The 21,720-nt window shown below is 58.5% G+C and overlaps 3 protein-coding genes across 3 annotated transcripts in view; 1 reads left to right on the forward strand and 2 right to left on the reverse strand.

Annotated features, from left to right (window-relative positions):
• The window catches only part of LOC117653864 (serine/threonine-protein kinase NIM1-like), a 37,641-nt gene extending 29,825 nt beyond the window's left edge, over positions 1-7,816 (reverse strand). Inside the window, exon 1 of the mRNA XM_034399839.1 lies at positions 7,677-7,816. The gene's annotated coding sequence lies outside the window, so the exon portion shown is untranslated. The remainder of the gene's footprint in view (positions 1-7,676) is intronic.
• Positions 7,817-10,710: 2,894 nt separating this feature from the next.
• On the reverse strand, positions 10,711-12,769 carry LOC117653285 (proteasome subunit alpha type-3). Its single transcript, XM_034398868.1, has 6 exons — positions 12,611-12,769; positions 11,987-12,069; positions 11,700-11,823; positions 11,373-11,618; positions 11,156-11,268; positions 10,711-11,071 (listed from the first exon to the last, which is right to left on the reverse strand). The coding sequence occupies exons 1-6, from the start codon at positions 12,629-12,631 to the stop codon at positions 10,894-10,896; spliced, it is 765 nt and encodes a 254-aa protein (XP_034254759.1). The 5' UTR covers positions 12,632-12,769; the 3' UTR covers positions 10,711-10,893.
• A 2,287-nt stretch (positions 12,770-15,056) lies between these two features.
• The window catches only part of LOC117653015, a 68,064-nt gene continuing 61,400 nt past the window's right edge, over positions 15,057-21,720 (forward strand). Inside the window, exons 1-2 of the mRNA XM_034398352.1 lie at positions 15,057-15,346; positions 15,439-15,558. Coding sequence (XP_034254243.1) covers positions 15,483-15,558 — 76 coding nt within the window. The 5' untranslated portion in view covers positions 15,057-15,346; positions 15,439-15,482. The remainder of the gene's footprint in view (positions 15,347-15,438; positions 15,559-21,720) is intronic.

The raw sequence follows: 21,720 nt of genomic DNA on the forward strand, positions 1-21,720 counted from the left end.
GGATCTCCGCCGGTAATGCGTGTTTGCCCTTCGCTCCAGTGGAGGGGGAGTAGCCGCACCAGGGGTCTCGCAGTATCCACGCCTAGCGTAACGGACAAGGTGGCGGCGTCCGGAGAGGAAGGCCGAGGGTTCGATTCCCGTTCGACGTCGACTGTTTTCATGTTACACGTGGTTGCAGGTACCTACAGTGGACCCATCGCCGGCCAGCGTTTTCCTACAACTCAGCCCAGAAAGTTAGAGTAAAGTGTCGAGTCGAACATGAAAACGGGTGGGACGGGGTGGTGTGCGTGCGTCGCCGTCATAGGCCGCGCCACGGCGGACGACATGCATAAACCAATCCCCGGCGCACGCGCGCACGCAACATGCAGCGCGGTGGTGGCGGCGGCGGCGCTGGCGGTCGCACAGCCCTCTGGCGGTGGCGGGCAAGGTTAAGGTTAACCCGCATTAATGGCGGGGTAATGGGCCTCGTCCTCGTCGGCCACGCCACTGTCAGCGGATTGATTCCGTGGGTCGTTTTCGTCGCTCCGTCTCTCTCGCACGTACACGGGACGCCGCACGAGTGCGAGGGAGACAGAGCGACGAAAAAGCGCCTCTCGGAATCGGCCTGCAGTCCTCGACGCGTGCGGGCCGCGGAGCCGCGCGTGGCGGTTCAAAGTGTAGACCGGCTCGATGTGTAATGACGGCCCTGCCGCTGTCCGCTGTCTGGGGGTCGATCGGGTTCCGGTTGGTTCCCGCTGGCCGACACTGTGGCGACCGAAACCGAAAAACTGGCCGGGGGGGGGGGGATTTTTCTGCGACGGACTGACGACCGTTGAAGATCGTTGAAGGGCGGTTTTCGCCCACTACAGTGCGAGGTCGACCAATCAGAGTCCTCCACCTACACGACGCGCCCCACGAGTGCGAGAGAGACAGAGCGACGAAAACGACTCTCGGAATGAGTGAGGAGCAGCCCTCAGCCCTTACAGCCACCCCGGGGAGCGGGGCCAAGCGGGGCCACGTAGAGCAAAGTCAAGGCAGCCATTCCTGCCGCCTCAATGCACGCATGCCGCCTGTACAGTGTACGTACAGCACCCGGACCGCGCCTACGGTGTACAGTGCGTGCGCTCTCGGGGCGGTCGGCCTGCCCGCTTTCGACTGTACTCGCTCACAAAAGAAATGACACAGTCAATACCCCGTGCTTTAAGTTAGTCCATTAAGGTTAGCGTCGAGAGCCTCGCGCTCGTGGAGCGGCGAAGCGACGACGGCTCGCTCTCTTTTTGTGACTGATGGTACAGTCGCGCGAAACGGCCCGTCGCTCTGTCTCTCTCGCACTCATGGAGCGTCCCGTACAGGTGCGAGAGAGACAGGGCGACGAAAACGGCTCTCGGAATCAGCCTGCTGCCGAAAAGGAGAGAATGAGGACGGTAGGCGCAAGGCTGCGCAAGGCCCTCGGCGCCCTCGGCCGCACGCAAGGCTTTCTAAAGCAGTAACTTTAGGAAGCGTTTGTCTGCGGGACGACCAAAGAAATGGGCCCGCTCACCTTTATTGATTATACTGCTGGAAATGATTAGCCCGCTTTCTGGAAAACAAAAGGCGGGCCTCGTCATGCAAAGTGGAGTAGAGCACGGCGAGGCTGCCCGTAACGACAGCGTTTCCTCGAAAGTCGCTGACACAGCGGCCGCCGCCGACTGAGAGTCATTTTCGTTGCTGTCTCCCTCGCACTCATAGGTGTCCCCTTTAGGTGCGACAGACACAAAGCGACGAAAACGACTCTCGGAATCAGTCTGCTGGCAGGCCTCTGGTCGATCATGGTTCTTATAGTGCCGTGCGGCGCGGTGCAGTTTGCGGGATATTGAACGACGGGACGACGACGGCGCGACGCTTAGAGGGCGGTGGATGCAGGCAGGCCAAGGGCTGCCAAGGGCCAGGCCCGGAAGTGGGGGCTAATTGAACCGTCCGGATGCGGTTGGGTCTGCCTGGAAACACCGGCCGCCGAAGTTGGCCGAAGTACGACGGGCGGCCCGGCCAGGGCCATCCAGGGCCCGGCGCCCTGCGGTTCAGGGGCTCGGCCGGAGGGGGCGGTGCGCGGCCCGAAGGCCCCAGTGGCGGATCCAGAGCGAGGGGCGAAGCACAGTGGGCCAGAAGACCGGTGGAGGCGGCCAAAACTCTAGAAGCGTTTTGAGCTCCAGAGTCTCTAAATGGAACTCGAATGGGACTCGAACCGAACGTGTGACCCCACCAATGGATTCCTCGCTCGGAGAGCAATCCATTGGTGGGGTCACACGTTCGATTCTAGTCCCATTTGGCGACTCTGGAGGTCAAAACCCGTCTAGAGTTTTGGCCGCCCCCACCGGTCTTCTGGCCCACTGTGCGAAGAAGCGTTTTCTGCCTAGTACTTACAGGAGGAAGTATTGCTGTTTGCCTGCCTTCCGGGGGGCTACCTAGGGGTGGGGAGGGGACAATTGTCCTGTTGACCCCCTCTCTGGATCCGCGCTTGGTTGGCCGGACGGGCTGAGCGGCCCGCGGCCTCAAGTCTATAATTCCCATCCCCAGTATTAGCCAGACTACCAGACTGCAGCTTGGCCGCCGGCCGAGGCCCCGCCGCCACTTCCTGCTGTAACAGTGTCTACACCGGCGAGAGGGCCTGCACCGCGTGCGCCGCGTGCCGCCTGCACTGCACCCTGTGCGTGACTCACTTCAGCCCGTCCTCCCCGTCAGTCGTGTGCGTGCGGCTCGGCGTGCGGATCGGGGAGGAAAACAAAGCGACGGAATCTAGGTTAGGCGTGATGGTCCGTCAGGCGCGGGCAACACAGTGGGCAGGAAGACCGCGGCGGAGGCGGCCAAAACTCGAAACGCGTTTTGAGCTCCAGAGTCGCTAACCAGGACTCGAACCCAACGTGTGACCCCACCAATGGATTGCTCTCCGAACGGGGAATCCAAAGGTGGGGTCACACGCTCGGTTCGAGTCCTGTGTGGTGACTCTGGAGCTCAAAACGGGTCTGGAGTTTTTGCCGTCGGCGCCGGTCTTCTGGCCCACTGTGCGCCACGCCACTGTGGCCCCCGACAGCCCTGGGGATAATGCCCTCGCGCAGCTCGCACGGCTCATTTCTTTTCCAGGCCGACCCACTGCGAAACCATCCCAAGGTCCCGGACAACCGGCATGTATTATTAACGCAGACGACGGCCCGCTGCCCCCGCCCCGCCCCACCCCGCTCGTCCCAACGCTCGTCCACCGCGCGGCGCGCAGCAGAGAGGGCCGGAAAATACGAGAGTGTCGAGGGGGTGGGGTGGGGTTGGCTCGACATTGCGCGACAGGGCGTTGACACAACAAGGCGTTCCCTCCCGGCCAGAGCGAGCCAGAGCCGAGGGAGTCGAGCCAGTGCTAGGCCGGTCGCCTTGGCAGACATCCCAGCCGGCACACGCGAAACCCGCCGTTTTCTCTAGTTTCGTTCTGACTTGACAGAAGAAGGGAAGGGGTGCACTTCCTAACAGAATTTAGAATTTTCACCCTCTTCTCAAAGCCATTAAACTGCAACTGCACCGTGTTCACTGCGTCCCAAGGGAAAAAATCCCTAACGTCCCTAACTAAAGGGATATTTCGCGGCTCCTTGGTATAGGGACGGTCCCCATGGAAGGGCCAGCCCCTTTGGATAGGGATAGTCCCTTGTCAAAGGGCCGCGAAATATCCCTTTGGTAAGGGACGTGCCGCGGAGTGTTCATAAGATATGCGCATATCTTATGATCCTCCAAATCGAAGATGGTTCACACTCACAGGTCCTTCAGGAGCCCCCATTGCGTGAATATGGGTGTTTGTCCTGCGCACTGACCGTGTCACGAACTGCACCACCCTCCCTTACGCGAGCTACTGCAGAGCCATGTTGTCCGTTCTCATAGGCCGCTGGTCGGAGCAGAACCTCGGTCAGAACCCCCTGTGTAACCTTGGCCTATTGGGGGCGATGGGACAGCCTTCGTAGGCCTTGATTTATTTAATGAATATTCCAGCACCGCTGTGCGGTGGTCGTGGTGGTAGTGGCTCAGCGTGTGTTGGTGTGGGCACGTGAATCTCACTCTGCAAATGTGTGTGAGTGTGTGAGTGTGACTGTGTGTGTGTCTACATTGATCGTTGTGTGCTGCATCGTAGCAATGCATCAAGAATACATGTCTCCGTGAAGCAACTAGGGGGGGGGGGCATCCGTGCTCGGGCGTCCGCACCCCCCCCCCCCCCCCCGCACCCCCAGTGCCGTCTCGCGGGATTTCCCCCAATCCTCCCTCGCGCTGAAATCAAGGCACCTCCCCTGCGGCAAATTGAGCTCTAATTTTTTCTCGGCCGGCCGCGCAATGTACCTGGATAACGCGAAACCCGTGTTCGTGTCACGGGGAATGGGATTCCGGTTTCGGTTACGAAGCAGCGACCTGGCCTTAATCTTACTTAGGGCTCAGGGACGAACGCGCGCGCGGGCGCACACACTCTCTCTCTCTCTCTCTCTCTCTCTCTCTCTCTCTCTCTCTCTCTCTCTCTCTCTCTCTCTCTCACACACACACACACACACACACACACACACACGGTTGATCCGCTCACCGCGTGTGCGTGCCGCGCGCTGCCCGTCGTGCGTGCGCACTTCGTCACGGCCCGCGACCGAGTCGTGACTGGGCCGTGACGAACGCCCGGCCGGCACGATCATCTTCGCGCTCTGCAGACTGATTCCGAGAGTCGTCTTCGTCGCTCTGTCTTCCTCGCACCCAGACGGCGCGCCCCATGAGTGCGAGAGAGACAGAGCGACGAAGACGACTCTCGGAATCAGTCTGCCGCGGCAGTCAGGCAGAGTGCGCCACTCGGCGGCGAAGTGGCGAGCCGATCCTTTAGCGATCCTCGGCGCCACGACGGCGGAAAAAAGGAAATGGGGAAATGTAAACGCCGAACAGTAAACTCGGGGAAGTCCCATTCTTGGCCGTTGACGGGCGCTGCTTGCGTGGGAGTGCTCTGATTATCCTATCACCGACATGACCCTTCCCCTCCCCCTCCCCCCTCCCCCCGGCTCCATGCCCCCTCCCCTCCCCCTTTTTCCAGTGTGCGATCCCATTCAAGAGGCGCAGCGGCAGGTCACGCTATGCACTGTTATAAATTGGGAGCCGCTGCTGGGCGCCCTCGGCTCACTCACTATCACACACACGCGTACACACATATACACCCACTCAAACGCGCGCGCACACACACACACATACACACACACACACACACACGCGCGCACACACAAACGCACACACACACACACAGTGCGCAAGATGGTGTGCTGTGCAGCACTGCGGGGGTGTTGGCGCGCAGTGAGTGTGGCGACCCATTCGCTTGGCTATCAGACGCTGGGGGAAGTGCAAACCGAAGCTCGGCGCACTCCATGCAGTCCACGCAGGGCACGACCCTCTAGGCACGGCCTGCACACTGATTCCGAGAGACGTTTTCGTCGCTCTGTCTTTCTCGCACCAACACAGGACGCCCCATCAGTGCGAGAGAGACAGAGCGTAAAAAGAGACTCTCGGAATCAGCCCGGCACGTCCAGGCCGCGTCCAGCCCGCCACCCGGCTGACTACGACTCCGATCCGATGCACTCCGATGGCCCGTCGAGCCGGCGGTCGAAGTCTAACTCGGACCGTGCATGGCGGCCACTGCCGCTGACACACTAGAGTCGAAAACTTTCCGAGGCGTCGTTGCAACGAGCGACGCGACAACAACGACATATCGAGAACCCTTTCGTGTTCGCCTGCTGTCCGCTGCCACCAGTGGGCCGCCACACTGTAGAGTCGCTCTGTCTCTGTCGCACCCACGGGGCGTCTCGTGCAGGCGCGAGAGGAACAGAGCGAGGAAATCTGAATCATTGCTGCTGCTCGGTTCAGTTCGCTGTGGGTCGGTTCTGCGCTCAAGTCCGCGGGCAGCCGATGTTTTCCTCTAATTCTTTTTTTCCAGTGCAATGCACTGGCCGGCACGATCTAGAGTTCCATGCGGATTCCGTTGGCCGTGGCGGCACGGCGCGCAGAGCGCAGCGCGCAGAGCGCAGCGCGCAGAGCGCAGCGCGCAGCGGTAGTGAGGCAAGCAGAGGAATATGCAGTGTGCACACTACGACGCGTTGCTTCATACCCGAGAGAGACCCGCTACACTGACCACGCGCAAAAAGCAAGCTACGGGCAGCGTCACCCGAGCCAGTAAACAAAAGGAATGTTTTTTCCCTCCCCCTTTAGCATTGATGATAGTATCGATGTAATTGGACGCCACCACACCACAAAACTCTTTCACCGAGACGTGCCTCGTCGCGCCTGATGACTCCGAATAGCCCAGCGGGGCGACAGCACATTATCAATCTCACAAACAGGCACAGACACACACAAACACACACCACACACACACAAACACACGCGCGCCCGGACGTGTGCCCTGGCCAGGCCTGGCTGACACAGTAATTGATAATTTGACCCCGGGCGTACCGAGGTGTCCCCGGGGCGAGGCGGGGCGAGGCGGGGCGAGGGGTGACAGGCCGAGGCCCGCGTCACACCAGTCATACGCCCACCGGGACCGGGCCACCGCGCGTTCGAGGTTCGAGAACCGCAGAGCAAAGCAGGCAGAGCAGGCAGAGCTCGAGGCACAGCGAAGCGCCGTATTTGCCTGCAGACTGATTCCGAGAGCCGTTTTCGTCGCTTTGTCTCTCTCGCACCTATACGGGACGGCGCGTGAGTGAGAGAGGCAAAGCGACGAAAACGGCTCTCGGAATCAGACGCCGAGCGCAGAGAAGCTCGGAGAGAAGGAGATACAACTGGCAACGGCATGGCATTGTTTGAGGCCGAAGAAGGCAGACGAGCCGCGGCACACTGATAAAGCCTGTTATGCCGCACGTCGTCCGTCATCGCAGCATCGCGCTGCCCTGGCGCTGCCGCAGCACAAGCGCGCGCAGCCCGGCGCACAGTGGGCCAGAAGACCGGCGCCGGCAGGCAAAAACTCGAAACGTGTTTTGAGCTCCCGAGTCGCTCAACAGGCCTCGAATCAAACGTGTGACCCCACCAATCGATTCCTCGTTCAGAGAGCAATCCATTGGTGGGGTCACACGTTCGATTCGAGCCCTGTTTAGCGACTGTGGAGCTCAAGACGCGTCTAAAGTTTTAACCGCCTCCACCGGTCTCCTGGCCCACTGTGCGGCGTGCGGCGCAGCCCGGCCCCGCGCGGGAGAGGACTCGCAGACTCGAAGGAGACCAAGATGGCCTCCACGGCCGCCGCGGGCCTAAGTGCGACCCGTCGGCCCATTTGCCATCGAGGAGGACCGGACCACTTGTTGAGGATGAGGGCCCCGCCAGCACCGCCCGCCCGGCCCGCCGTGACGGTCACGTGACGCCGTGCCGTGTGTCACAAAGACTCGCCCACTTGGCGGCCGAGGCGGAGCGCGGCGCGCGCCTCGACGCCCAGCATGCCGTCACGACGGACGCGGCACGCAACGCGCGCACGCAGCACGCGCGAAGCAGCCAGGCGCTGCCAGTGGCGTGGCGTGTCCGCGGCACGCGGCGCAGCTAGGGTATTGAGTTTCAAAACTTTGGTGCGTCCTGTTGGTTGAGCTCAGCGTTTGAACCGAACGCTTTACGAGCGGGAAGTGCAAACTGACCCCTTGTTTGTTTCCACTCCGGCTTGACTTCCCTCCGTGCGGCGGCTGACGGACACGTACCTCCGAGGCCAAGGCAGGCGACCGCCGCCACGCGGACGGCAGGGACACCGCAGCAGCCGATGCATGTCCTGCAGATGTCCTGCCCGCTGGTGGCGCTTGGCGACGGCGCGCCGCTGGTCACAGGCCGGTCCTGCCGGCGTCTCGTCTCGTGTCGCCGCGACGGAGCCCTGCCTGGCCCTGCCTGGCCCTGCCGCGCAGCGTCCGTGTCGCGCCCGAGCCGCGAAGTCGCGTGGCCGCGTACCGCGTCGGCGCGGGTGGCGGTGGCGGGCCTCGGCGGGCCGCAGGGGAGGAACAGCTGATCGCACCGGCCGGCGTTTGGCCATGCACTGAGCCTGGCCCCGCGCCATGCGGCGGCGGCGCGCCGGGTGGGGGCTGGCGGCCAGGGCGGCAGCGCGGCAGGGCCTCTAGGCCGGCGGGGCCGGGACGGCCGGGACCAAAGCGACGCCCGCCCCACCCCCAGGCCGCCAAGGGCCCCTGAGCCGCGGGCCGAACGCGAGCCGAGCAACGCAGCCGAGGCCAAGCCGGGGCCCAGGCCAGGCTAGGCCGGGCTCTGAGCCCCCGCGGCGCCGCGAACCCGCCGGCCGCACAGCTGGCACGCCGGCGACGGCGTGGCGCCGAGGATGCGGGCGTCGGGTCGAGTCGAGCCGAGCCGGGTGGTACCCTCCACTCAATTGGCCTCTTCGTTTGAAGCTCGGAGCTGTCACACTGTCACGGCGCCAGACGACTTTGTTGACTCGTTCGCGTCCATTGGGTTGCCGACTCGTCACTCGGCGGGCGGGCGCGGGCCGACGAGCGCGTTGGATTGCCTACCCTTCAGGCGGCCACGTCACAGTCGCAAAGAGTTTGACTGTTGTGGACGGCGAACAGGTCAGGAAAAGAAAGAACTATGGGTCGTCGCGTTCGAGGTCCACTACCTTCGGCCACCACAGCAACACCAGCTGCTCCTCAACGGATCGACAAGCGACGGATTGTACGCGAGAATTTTCTCATCCCTAGGGTATTTCTTCGACATGAGAGGGAGCATTTGTTGATCCCGAGAGCGTTTTGTGGGCGTTTGTACCCCCTCCCGCCCCCGCAGCGTGCACTGCGGCGGCGGTGCGGCGCGCTGCGGCGCTGGCTGCGTGGGGGACGTGGGGGTCGCCGCCGCTGGGCCTTCCCCGCCGTATTCCTCCGGGGGATGGGTTGGGGGTTGGGGGCGCGCTGCGCTGCACCCCGTGGCTGCACTGCGCGTCGGCGTGCTCCTCGTGAAGGTTCGTCGTGTTCCTCGTTCGCCGTCCCGGACATGCTCATTGCCCTCTTGTCGTCGTAAAGCTGGCGCCTGATTACCGGTGTGGCGGCGCGCGGCTTGACGGCGGCCTCGCCTGCCTCCGGTGCGCCTCCGGGCCAAGGCCTCGCCAAGGCCTCGCCAAGGCCGCCGCCGGCCCCCGGCGCATCGACGGCGTGCTCGATGCCGCACGCGGACGGACTGCAGGCGTGCAGCAGACTGATTCCGAGAGTCGTTTTCGTCGCTCTGTCTCTCTCGCACTCATCGGGCGTCTCTTATAGGTGCGAGAGAGACAGAGCGACGAAAACGACTCTCGGAATCAGCCTGGGAGGGCGGCAGGAACAAACAGACCCCACACAGTGGGCCAGAAGACCGGTGGAGGCGGCCAAAACTCTTGACGCGTTTTGAGCTCCAGAGTCGCTAAATGGGCCTCGAACCGAACGTGTGACCCCACCAATGGATTTCTCGTTCGGAGAGCAATCCATTGGTGGGGTCACACGCTTGGTTCGAGTCCCCTTTAGTGACTCTGGAGCTCAAAACGCGTCTAGAGTTTTGGCCGCCTCCACTGGTCTTCTGGCCCACTGTGCCCCACCTGGACGCGTGCCCTGGCGGCTTGGCCTCCCCGCCGAAGAATGTACTTCCGGTTCGGCGTGCCGGCGCGCCCTGACCCCAACTTGAACGCCAAGATACAACATTAATACGGTGCAGGTCGCGCAGCGAGCAGTGAAGCGCCCAGGACAGGAGGGGCACATGCCCATGACAGGACAGCCCCCTCGCGTGACGGGGACGCCGTGTCTCCAGGGCCCAGCCCCAGCGGGCTGATTTCGAGAGTCTTTTTCGTCGCTCTGTCTCTCTCGCGCCTGTTTGGGACACCAAATTAGTGCGAGAGAGACTAAGCGACGATAAACGACTCTCGGAATCAGTCTGCGGGGTGGTGTAACCGCTGGAGACGCGGCGGCATATACAGTGTGCATGCCTGGCCCGCCGGGTCCCCGACGGGACGGCCACTAACCCGCCTACACGCCCCTCTTCTCCCCCTCCATTTCCCTTGCCGACCACGCGAGTCGTTCGGAAATTGGCCATCCACCTTGATGGCGAAATGGGGAAATGGGTGGCGGGGAGCGGCAGCGACAGTGTAAGTCACGCGGCACGCCCGCCCCGCCGTGCCCCAGCAACCATGCGAAGCGTGACCCGGGTGACCTTGGCTCGGTGGCGCGCCCTGTGCCCTGCAGGGCATGCCCGCCTGTCAAGCTACTCCACAGCCCTTCTCTTTCAGTCACTGGGAAAAACAGGGTGCAGTCAGCCAGGCTGTCAATTATTCAAGGAACTCCATTGGATAAAAAACAGTCCTGTAGCAATGAATGCTCTCCATTTCCCTCATGCAGAAGCAGCATGGAAGTACCAAAGTCGAGGGGTACCTCACTTCGAAAACAGGTGTACACTGACTGGTGACTATACTCAATTTCCACTTTGACTAGACTGAAAATATCACGAAATGCGTTGCAAAAATACCAAAATTGGGACAAATTTACGTGGTTTTGCCGACTTTTTCAGTGACTAGACTGAAACAAGGCAGTGACTGGAGTCAGGGGTGTACACTGACTAGACGAAGTGAGGTACCCCTCGACCAAAGTAATTTTGAGGGCCGGGTGCTACAGATGCACATAAAATTGCTTACACTGTGACATTATTCGAATATACTAGTAATTGTGATTCAATAAAATTGTATGAAGTGTTGAGGAAAGGAAATCAAATTATTAAAACAAAATGTACACAATTTTCAAGGTTTATTATTATTAAAAAAAAATTCTCACCCAAACGATCTTTTAAACAAAGTGTTGATAGTCAACTGCTTCACTACAGTTAACTTTCAGTCAACTGCTGCTCATTGATACTAAACCAAAGAGCATCACAGACAAAACTCTTTTCCTCATCACAACTGATAGATAAGTTTTACATGTCCTCTGTTTCTGAGTCGGAGTCATCTTCCATTGCTAGCTTGGCACTCCTCTCGGCCTCTTGGTATACAGCATCGGACACTCTCTCATGGACACCTTTGGTGTTCTTTCCGACCCAGCTGAGTTCCAGTTCAAACTCCTTATCCTTAAGTTCATCATGTACTTGGTAAATTCTAAACAAAAACAAACATTAACACGATTAAAAATGCATCCTAAAAATCAAAAATCTAATAAATTTTGTATAACAGAAAACTTACATTTTAGCTGCTTCCTTGACAAGCTGGTCAGAGGTCATGTCCTTAAGGTTCAACTTTTCAATTTCTGTCTTTGCTGATTGTTTGGCCTTACCAACGGCACAGCCTAAATATCCCTAAAAAAAAATTTGCAATAAAATTTGGTCAATAGAACATTTGTAATCAATAGCTGTAAGCATTGTGAAGTATACAAATATTATTTATAAAATTTTGAACTCACATATGAAACACCTGATGGGTCAATCATGTACATTTGAGGACCATCAGCTTCATAAGCAGCAAGAATGACGCTGCAGCCAAATGGACGAACAGCACTGTACAATGTGTATGCGTGCATAAACATGGAGACTCGGTCGTTCAAATACTTCAGGGGAATATTTGTGCCATACTGTGAGCGATAGTTTGCACACTCAGCACGAGCGGTTTCGACAATCTGCCTGGCATCGGAGATAAGACCAGAGACAGCCTAAATAGAGAACAAAAAACAAGGATTACTCACAAATTATCTTGTTAAACAAGAATAAGGCATCTGAAAATTATGACTTACCATGCCAATGTGTCTATCAACATTGAAGATTCTGCGGTTTGAACCAGCCTCATACAACTTTGATGTCACCAACTTCTCTACAGCCAAAACTATGCAATCTTTTCCACGAAGGCCGATAACAGTCCTGCAAAGGAGTCATGAAGGATGATTCATAAAAAAATGGCGGTAGTTGGAATCATAAAACAATAATAAATATTTTGAGAACATTACAGTGCATCATAAATCAAAGCTAACCCAATAATGGAAACCAAATATTATCACCGTGAGAAACCGAACCCAATTCTTACCCACTGTTCTCCACAGCCTTCTGGGCGTACTCCACTTGAAATACTCGGCCATCAGGAGAGAATTGCGATGCTGACAAGTCATACTGTAAAACAGAGAAAAATACAAATTAATCACCCGACAAAACACAATATGGCAAGTATGAAAGTGCAAGTGACTTTAGTGGGGTAATAACATAACCTTAGACCTGCTTAGACGAACCAAATAAAGAGCCCACTTGGCAAGTAAAGGACAAAAACGGGTTCGTCGCTCTTGCGAGGAAACACATTGCGTCATTTACGAAGTATCAATCCGAACACACGCAAGACTCAAAATCAACGCATCAATGAGAAAATAAATGGATGGGCATTCATTTGACAACATCATCATGATTGTCAACACAGGCAGAAAACCCATTTAAGGCCATTTGGTGGCACAAGTATGTATTAACTTGTAGATATGGTGGAGCAAATACATTAAACGAGGGGCTTGAATGATTTTCAAGCCCACAGTAATGCGAAAGGCAGACAAAATGACAACAAAGCTGATCGAAATGATAGGTTATGGTCAAGATGCTGCATGACCGGCAACAAATAGCACTGCACTTGCTCCAGGATTTGACACAGACGCGAGACAGTATAACTTACACCAGCTCCAATGGTACTCATTTTGACTCGGTGATATAAAGGTAGTGAGCCAGAGGCGAAATTAACAGCAAGAAATTGCTAAAAAGTGCTCTGAGACTTCGGCGGATCAGCCTCTTTCCAGCGATGTTTCAACAGGCGGCGCTAGCGCTCCCCTGCGGCTTGCTGCCGAACGACAACGACGCCCCACTAGTCCGTCCCACTGCCGGGTGGTGGCGCCACCAGTCGAGCCGTCGCGTCGATACCCCGTGCGCGAGGGACTGCAGCAGGGCGCGCATACGCCGGGGAAGTCCAGCAAGAAATCGGAAAGAACACCTTCTTATTTCCGAAACCCCGCTCTCCGCTCATTGGACGAAAATAATGGTAAGGTTCAAAGAGGGCACGGAGGGCAAAGCTGCTTCACGAAAAGCTTCTCCGCGGAGAAAACTTACCTGACTCGCCTGCCCCGTCACTTTACAGCGGCCGGACACCGTGCCAAATTTAATACCAAAACGCGACAGAATTATTACGGGTCGGTTGTTCCGGAGGGGGAGGGGGCGTCGCGGGATGAAGCGGGCCAACCCGCGAGCGTTATAACTTGGTGGAGACGAACAAGGCCCTGAGCTCGCTGGCTCGTCGCAAGCTCGCTACCATCTTGCAGATGAACTACCCATAACGCCGCTGTTGCTGGCTTGCTGGCTTGCCGTGTCTGGCCGGGCCGGAGCCGCTTCCCCTTCTCCGCCACGCCTCAACTATCTCGCAATTGCGTGGCGCAGTGCAGCCTGGCGCGAGGCTATGTGACGTGGTGCCGTGCAGGGCGGGCAGGGAGGGCAAGAAGTTACTGTCTCGCATTTAATTACGAGACTGAGTACTTTCAAGACCCCGCCCCGTCCCGCCCGCCCGCCTGTATTGCAGTATTCAGCGGGGAGGGCGCTTTGGAAGGCCAACTACACTACACTGTGTCAGACTGTGTCACAAGGGCCAAAATAATGGGCGGGAGGAGACGCACATCGCGCGGCAACGCGTGCGCAGTGCGACTACGGGACCACGGTCTTCTTTTCAAAGAGAAACTGGTTGCTCTTTTCGCAGTGTTGCCAACTGCCAGCGACAAGGCAGCCATAGCGTCGCCAGGCCTATCCCTGTGAAGCGAGGACCCGAGCCGCTTTCAGGGGTTGCTGCCCCTGGATGCCCCTTTCAGGAGCGGCTGGGAGCGGTGGCAGGGGCGTGCGGTTGGCAGACCTGTACTTACTCCATGGACCAATATCACTCCGACAGCGCCATTAAGATATTGCCACGGAGATCGAGGCCCGTGCAGCCATGCAGCCCTGTGCCACCTCTCCACCAGGCCTCTCACCGCGGCCTGGGCCGTGCTAGGGCCCTGGGACGGGCCGGGGATGGGGACCCCCTGGCAAAGTGTCAGAGTGGCAGGCCTGTGCCGCGAGGGCTGCAAAGCGCGGCACGGCCTGGCACGGCCCTCCTCCATCCCCGTGCGGCCCGAAGGCCCCAATAGCGAAGCAAGCGAAAGCCCTGCGACGACGATACACACATACACACGCACCGGCGGCGGCGGCAGCCCCTCTGGCTGCCTCTGGCACTCACGGCATGGGCGCCAGGAAAACATTTCCCGTCTCCATCCCGCGCGGGAAAGGCACAGGAAGAAGGAAAACAATCTCTGGAATGTCGGACCTGCTCCCACCCAAATGCAGTCGCTGGCGGGGCTGGCCGGGACGGCCGGGACGCGGATGCTCTGCGGCAGCCTCGGCACCAGGTGCATGTTGCCCATGTTGGGGCCGGGGACTTTCGGAAACTCCGGCGTGCGGTACCGTGCGTATACCGCGCGCGGTAATTCAACTTCTCGATTGCCTCTTTTAAACATGATTCCCTGCGATCACTTCCCTTCTCTCTCGTTTTGTCGTGACGAGAATGGAGCCGGTGAAGCAGAGACATGCCATGTCGGAAGCAGCGCGGAAAGAGAGGCTGAATGGCGGACGACGACGTCTCTCTTTTGCTCTCCTCTCCTCTCCTCTCCTCTCCTCTCCTCTCCTCTCCTCTCCTCTCCTCTCCTCTCCTCTCCTCTCCTCTCCTCTCCTCTCCTCTCCTCTCCTCTCCTCCCCTCTCCTCTCTCCCCTTTTCCGCGAACGGGGCTGGCGGGGCTGGCAGGCCCGCACCGTTTCACTTTGACACTTATTGTGTTTACCGCGACACGCGGATACATTCTGACGACCGGCCCCCCTTTCCCCCTACCCTCCACTCCCCCGAAAAAAAATCGCTTTCCTTCCCCCGTCTGCACCACTCTGCTCGCTCTGCTCGACGCGCCGCCGCTGCCGATAATGCTTGCACAAACCCAACGCTATTCGCAGGAAAAATAACAACAAGAGGCGGCGAGGCGAGGCGAGGGTCGAGAGGGTCGAGAGGGGAGGGAGCGCGCCGCACCGAGCCGCACCGAGCCGAACCGCAGCGAACGCGCCGAGAGCTGCATTAGCATCCGGCCGCCGAATCGGGATTCCTTCAACTTGAACAATCTTTTCCGAAGTATCGCCGTTGTTTGCGGAGATAATAGCAGCCGCTCAGCCTTTCGCTTGTAGTGTCGCCGCCGCGGCGGTCCTAACCTCGCGCCTCGCGCGTCAACAGAGCCTCTCTCTGCTCGGACGCGAGACGCCGTTGGACGGCGGCGTCTCATTGGCCCGGCGCTGTAAACTTCTCGGTCGGCAGCAACCGTCCTTCCGGCATCCGCCCTCTTGCAGCCCCCAGCTGTACTCGGTGTGTTGACTGGGTGTCGAAGTGGGCTGTGGCTTTGGCGTTGTCTGACTCGGGTGCTGCTGCTGCTGTGTTGTTGCCGGTTCATCGAGCAGCCCCAGCCGAGGGCGAGGATCCCCCCCGACTCCGGAGAGCACGGATGGACAGGTACAGGAGGACGTCCTTCGCCAGCAGGAGCCACGAGTCGAGGGTCCCTGAAGCTGAAGCAAGTCGAGGTGAGTCTCAAATCTACCCTGTCACTCGTCGTCGAGTGAAGAACAAAATTAACTTAACAAGCCAGGAACCATTAGCGCGCCACGATTTGTGACCACTCAGTGTTTAGCTTTTGACAGTTCACAGAAACGGCCGCCAGGGCGCGCTGCGCGCTGCTGGTTCTTGCTTGTTTGATCCCTTTTGTTCTTCACTCGGCGACGAGTGGAGGGGGCTTTTGATTGTTGTGAGGGGGTGTAACTCATGTTTTTATTCTGGATAACCACTGCAGTTTGAACCGAACTGGGAGAGGCAATCAAACAGAGTTGAACCATGGTCTGAGGGTCTGAGGGTCTGGCCTGGCGCAGACGCCTCTGCGCTGTTGTCCTCGCACTGCTCTGGCTCAGTTCAGTTTTTAAGAGGTTTTTATTTTGGCTCGCTCTCAGTGCACCCGCAGCCGAGAGGATAGGCAACCCAACTTACTGCTACGTGTATCTGAGCCGAAACTCGCTCGTCCGGTCTGCTTCTGCTTCGACATTTTGAAACTTGCCGGGCTTTTCCTCAGCCGAGCGCAGGGCGAACGAAAGGTGTGATGAGGTTATGGACGCGGTGGGCAGGTGGGGGGGAACGTCCTCCTGCCGCTTGCGGCGAGCAAAGAGAGAGAGAGAGAGAGAGAGAGAGAGAGAGAGAGAGAGAGAGAGAGAGAGAGAGAGAGAGAGAGAGAGAGAGAGGCGAGCCTGCGTGTTTAATTCCCCAAGTAAACTTCAATTTTGAACTTCCCCTTCGCGTCGCTTGCATCCGGGGCCGCACCGGCAAGGCCGCACCGGCAAGGCCTTCCTCTCGACGGTAAAGAAAGAGGGACGGGAAAGGACTTGGCGCCGCTCCGCGCCGCTCCGTGCCGCGCGCCGCTCGGTGTGGTTGACCCCGCCACCGCCGCGGTGTCGCCCGCGCGCATTTCCTGGGCTGCTTCGCCAGCCCCCCACCCCCTCCCCGAAGCTGTTAGCGTTGATATAATAAGCCTCGCGGGAGATTTGGTCATCTTCGTCGGCTAATGAGTGCTCCTACTTCACCTCCTTGATGTCCTAGAGCGGCCGGGCTAATTTCTCCCGCTGTGTGGCTCGGCTCCCTGGCTCTCCGTCTGCCTGGCTCCGCCCCACAGTGGGCCAGAAGACCGGTGGAGGTGGCCAAAACTCTAGACGTGTTTTGAGCTCCAGAGTCGCGTAACAGGACTGGAACCGAGCGTGTGACCCCACCCATGGATTCCTCGTTCGGAGAGCAATCCATTGGTGGGGTCACACGTTCGGTTCGAGGCCTATTTAGCCACTCTGGAGCTCAAAACGCGTTTAGAGTTTTGGCCGCCTCCACTGGTCTTCTGGCCCACTGTGCGCCCGGATCCCTCGCCCGCGGCCGGGACGGGGCCGGCCTGTGCGGGAGGAGGTCTCCAACGCTCCCCGAGGTCCCTTTGCTCAGAGGCATTACGCGACATGGCGGCGCAGATAGAAGCCGGAGCGAAGCGTAGCAGCGCCGCGTGGCGTGGCGCGGCGTGGCGTGGCGTGGCGTGGCGTGGCGCGGCGTGGCGTGGCGTGGCGTGGCGTGGCGTGGCGCGGCGTGGCGTGACGCGGCGTGGCGTGGCGTGGCGTGGCGCGGCGTGGCGTGACGCGGCGTGGCGTGGCGTGGCGTGGCGCGGCGTGGCGCGGCGTGGCGTGGCGCGGCGTGGCGTGGCGTGGCGCGGCGCGGCGCCGATTAACGAAAAGTCGGTATAAAGTTGAGAGAGACCCTGGCCAGCGACAGCCCCGCCCCGCCTGGTACGTAGCGCCGGTCGACACAGACTAACCCGTCCTTACTGGGAAGTACCCTCGTTAGTCGCGGTAAAGGGACTCTACCTTGGAAACGTTGCGAGGAGCGGCGCCGGTAAAGGCGGGCCAAAAAAGATAAAAGATAAAAATTTAGCAGGGGTAAAGCAAACCGAACTGGGCAGGCGGCGTTGCGGTTGGTACCGCGGTCGGTGTGTAGTCGGTCGGCGCCCAGGGCGTTCCGTTCCCGCTGTCGGCTGGCGGGTACTTGTGACTTCCGTCGCGAAGCTGGTGATGAAAAGCCCCGGCAAGATCGGCGCGGCGAGTTAGTGGTAAATCCGAAGCAAGCCAGAGGTAGGAAAGGGCAAAGAAGAGCTTTTGAGCAGATGATGCCCACATTCAATTTAATAGAATAGAAGAATAAAAGACACTTCAAGGTGTCAGCTGTCAGCTAGTTTGTACTCTCGTTGCCTACTTTCTTAGGCGAAGTGTGGCCTTTTGCCTGCCTCTCAGGCGGCTATCATGGGGCCAAGGGGGTCAATTGTCTCGCCCCCTCCCCTCTGGATCCGCGCCTGCGGAGAGTCCGTCCTTGCGAGCCTCTTACTCAACGTCGGCGTCGCGTCGGCAGTCAGGGCTCGTCCGCGCCTCCAGCTCCAGCCTGGAGCCTCCAGGCGAGTGCTGGAATTCGCCCACTGCCAAGAGCGGCCAAGAGCGGCCCAGAGCTAGCCAAGCGTTTCCCGGATAATTCGTCCGGTCGGCCTGCAGACTGATTCCGAGAGTCGTTTTCGTCGCTCTGTCTCTCTCGCGCCTTCGCGGGACGCTCCATGAGTGCGAGAGAGACAGCACGACGAAGGTGACTCTCGGAATCAGTTTGCAGGCCGCCCGGCCGACGCACGAGGAACGGACGGGCTGTAGGCGGGCCAGGGCCAGGCCGAGGCCTGCTGTCTTATCGCGCGGAAAGCCTGTTGCTCCACTGTGGCAAAAAGCTACGGAAAATCCTGTAAACAGCTTGTGGTAATTCTCCGTAGGCCCCTTATCAATATTCTCCGTAGGCTCTTACAGTATTTTCTGTAGGACCGCACAGTATTCTCCGTAGGACCGCACAGTGATCTCCGTAGGACTATACAGTCTTCGAGGTCCTACGGAGAAGACTGTGCGGATTTACAGAGAATACTGTGCGGCCCTACGGAGAATACTGTAAGAGCCTACGGAGAATATTGATAAGAGGGCTACGGAGAATCCTGGCAAAAAAATTAACAGGATTTTCCGTACCTTTTTGCCACAGTGTCGGGACTCTGCCACGGCGCCTCTGCCACGGCCTCTGCCACGGCCTCTGCCACGGCCTCTGCCACGGCCTCTGCCACGGCCTCTGCCACGGCCTCTGCCACGGCCTCTGCCACGGCCTCTGCCACGGCCTCTGCACTGAGAAAAAAGTCTGGTTAAAAGTACCAGACCAATCCTAGTTAAACGAGTACTAGTTACTCATACGAGAATCCTAGTAACTCTCACCAGATGATCAGTTGCAGTAACCAGATCGGGTGTTGTGACATTTACCAGGTGTCTGGTTAATAATCCTGGTAAATTTTACCAGACTGTTCCGTAATTGGCACCATACGTAAAACTTCAAAATATTCGTTTCATTTGAAATGTTCGGGTGTCAAAAAGTAAACTGCAACCGGTTTCGTTATTTTCGGAGTCTTAAATCCGAAAGAAACACTGGGAGTATTTCCCTGAGCCAGACACGTAGAGAGTCACCTGGTGGGGATCCCCTCGACCCACAGGCGACGTGGTGGCGCAGTGGTAACGAGCCCGTCTCACAAGTGTGAGATCCCGGTTCGAATCCGGAGGAGAGGAGGAGGGAAAAAAACAATTCAGAGGTTGTTCGTTAACGAAATCGACGTCACATCAGGTTTCATCACTACGAAAAAATATTTTATTAAATTTTGGACTTCTTACTTCAGTTTTGTAAGCACATTAACTAACCAGGATGTTTGGTAAAAACTACCAGAAGGGGACCTGGCGGCATTGTGAGGATAACTATAAATCTGGTACGGTTTACTAGACTGAGGCCAACTAGACAGTTTAGTATTTTTTACCAGAATTCTAGTTGAGTTATATTCTATCAGACAGTCTGGTATTTGGTACCAGGATTCTGGTTATCGTTACTAGACTTTTTTTTCAGTGTGCCACGGCCTCTGCCACGCCCGGGTCGGAGCCAGAGTCTTATTTTCGTCTTTACTTCGGCTTATTTGGTTTCCACATAGAGTCCGTTTGAAGCGCGGCAGAAGACAAGAGCAATGGTCATTCAAGGCGCGCGCAAGGGTTAAACGAGGCGAAACAAAGGTTGAGAGCAGGCGAAAAAAAGACGCTGCGCAAGCTTATCTTTTTCGTCTTGAAATTGTCTCTATCGCGTTTTGATTTAGGCTTGCGGAAGCCGAAAAGAAGGCGAAAAAAAGACGAAAAGAAGACTCGTACGAGCCCGGCAGAAGAGCCGAAAAAAAGACGAGATTGAGCGCCGCCGGCCTCCGGTCGGCAAAAGAGGTGGTGGGGGGCCAGCGACCGCACTGGCGAAAAGTAAACACAGCCTGCGCTTCGACGCAGCGTCGAACTATGAACCATGAGACTCGGAAATCGGTGCCGCAAGCCGCTGGGCCAGGGCGACTTGTTGGAGGTTGGGTGTCTGAGCTTGAGTCCTGTCTCACGCTGCCGCGGCGGCTGGCTGTTGACGACAAACTCGACGGCTGTGTGGTGTGACGGTTCAATATTATTTTACACTTCTTAATTTTTTGTATCGCCTTTACTGTTTGTGCTCTCTATCACCGTTTAGCGAAATCATACGCATTGAATAGATCGGACGATGAGTGAATGAATGGTATTGAACCGTCACACCACACAGCTGTCGAGTTTGTCGTCAACAGCCAGCCGCCGCGGCAGCGTGAGACAGGACTCAAGCTCAGACACCCAACCTCCAACAAGTCGCCCTGGCCCAGCGGCTTGCGGCACCGATTTCCGAGTCTCATGGTTCATAGTTCGACGCTGCGTCGAAGCGCAGGCTGTGTTTACTTTTCGCCAGTGCGGTCGCTGGCCCCCCACCACCTCTTTTGCCGACCGGAGGCCGGCGGCGCTCAATCTCGTCTTTTTTTCGGCTCTTCTGCCGGGCTCGTGCGAGTCTTCTTTTCGTCTTTTTTTCGCCTTCTTTTCGGCTTCCGCAAGCCTAAATCAAAACGCGATAGAGACAATTTCAAGACGAAAAAGATAAGCTTGCGCAGCGTCTTTTTTTCGCCTGCTCTCAACCTTTGTTTCGCCTCGTTTAACCCTTGCGCGCGCCTTGAATGACCATTGCTCTTGTCTTCTGCCGCGCTTCAAACGGACTCTATGTGGAAACCAAATAAGCCGAAGTAAAGACGAAAATAAGACTCTGGCTCCGACCCGGGCGGCCTCTGCCACGGCCTCTGCCACGGCCTCTGCCACGGCCTCTGCCACGGCCTCTGCCACGGCCTCTGCCACGGCCTCTGCCACGGCCTCTGCCACGGCCTCTGCCACGGCCTCTGCCACGGCCTCTGCCACGGCCTCTGCCACGGCCTCTGCCACGGCCTCTGCCACGGCCTCTGCCACGGCCTCTGCCACGGCCTCTGCCACGGCCTCTGCCACGGCCTCTGCCACGGCCTCTGCCACGGCCTCTGCCACGGCCTCTGCCACGGCCTCTGCCACGGCCTCTGCCACGGCCTCTGCCACGGCCTCTGCCACGGCCTCTGCCACGGCCTCTGCCACGGCCTCTGCCACGGCCTCTGCCACGGCCTCTGCCACGGCCTCTGCCACGGCCTCTGCCACGGCCTCTGCCACGGCCTCTGCCACGGCCTCTGCCACGGCCTCTGCCACGGCCTCTGCCACCGGAGGAAATAAGCAGCGCGACGTCGCCCCGGCCTCGGTCCACCAGGTACCCCCAGTGGGCGTGATTACGGACCCGGGGGCCATTGCGTGCTCCAGGCTCCAAACAGGAAGACGCTCTCTCTCTCTCTCTCTCTCTCTCTCTCTCTCCCTCTCTCTCGCCTCAAGAGCCACCGGTTTCTCGTTTTTTCCCTTTTTTGCGGTGCCGCTCATTACCCCGCGATTCATGGCGGGGCTGAAATACGTCGCGCTGGGAAGGGAAAGGGCTAAAGAGCGATTCGCCAAACGGCCCTCTCTTTTCTCACTCTCTCTCTCTCTCTGGGCGGCGCGCCTTCGAGCGTGGGCGCCTCGTACAGGGAAGTACCACCACCGCCACCACTTTCTTTGTCTTCGAGACGGCGGGCGTCATCTTTCGAGGCCGCGTGCGTCGGGCGGTGTTGCTACACTGTGGAAAATTCCTGACTTTGGTCCGGGCTAGGAGACCGGCGCCGACGGCCAAAACTCTAG

Source organism: Thrips palmi, unplaced genomic scaffold (assembly GCF_012932325.1).
Source record: "Thrips palmi isolate BJ-2018 unplaced genomic scaffold, TpBJ-2018v1 HiC_scaffold_8, whole genome shotgun sequence".
NCBI classification, from domain to species: domain Eukaryota; kingdom Metazoa; phylum Arthropoda; class Insecta; order Thysanoptera; family Thripidae; genus Thrips; species Thrips palmi.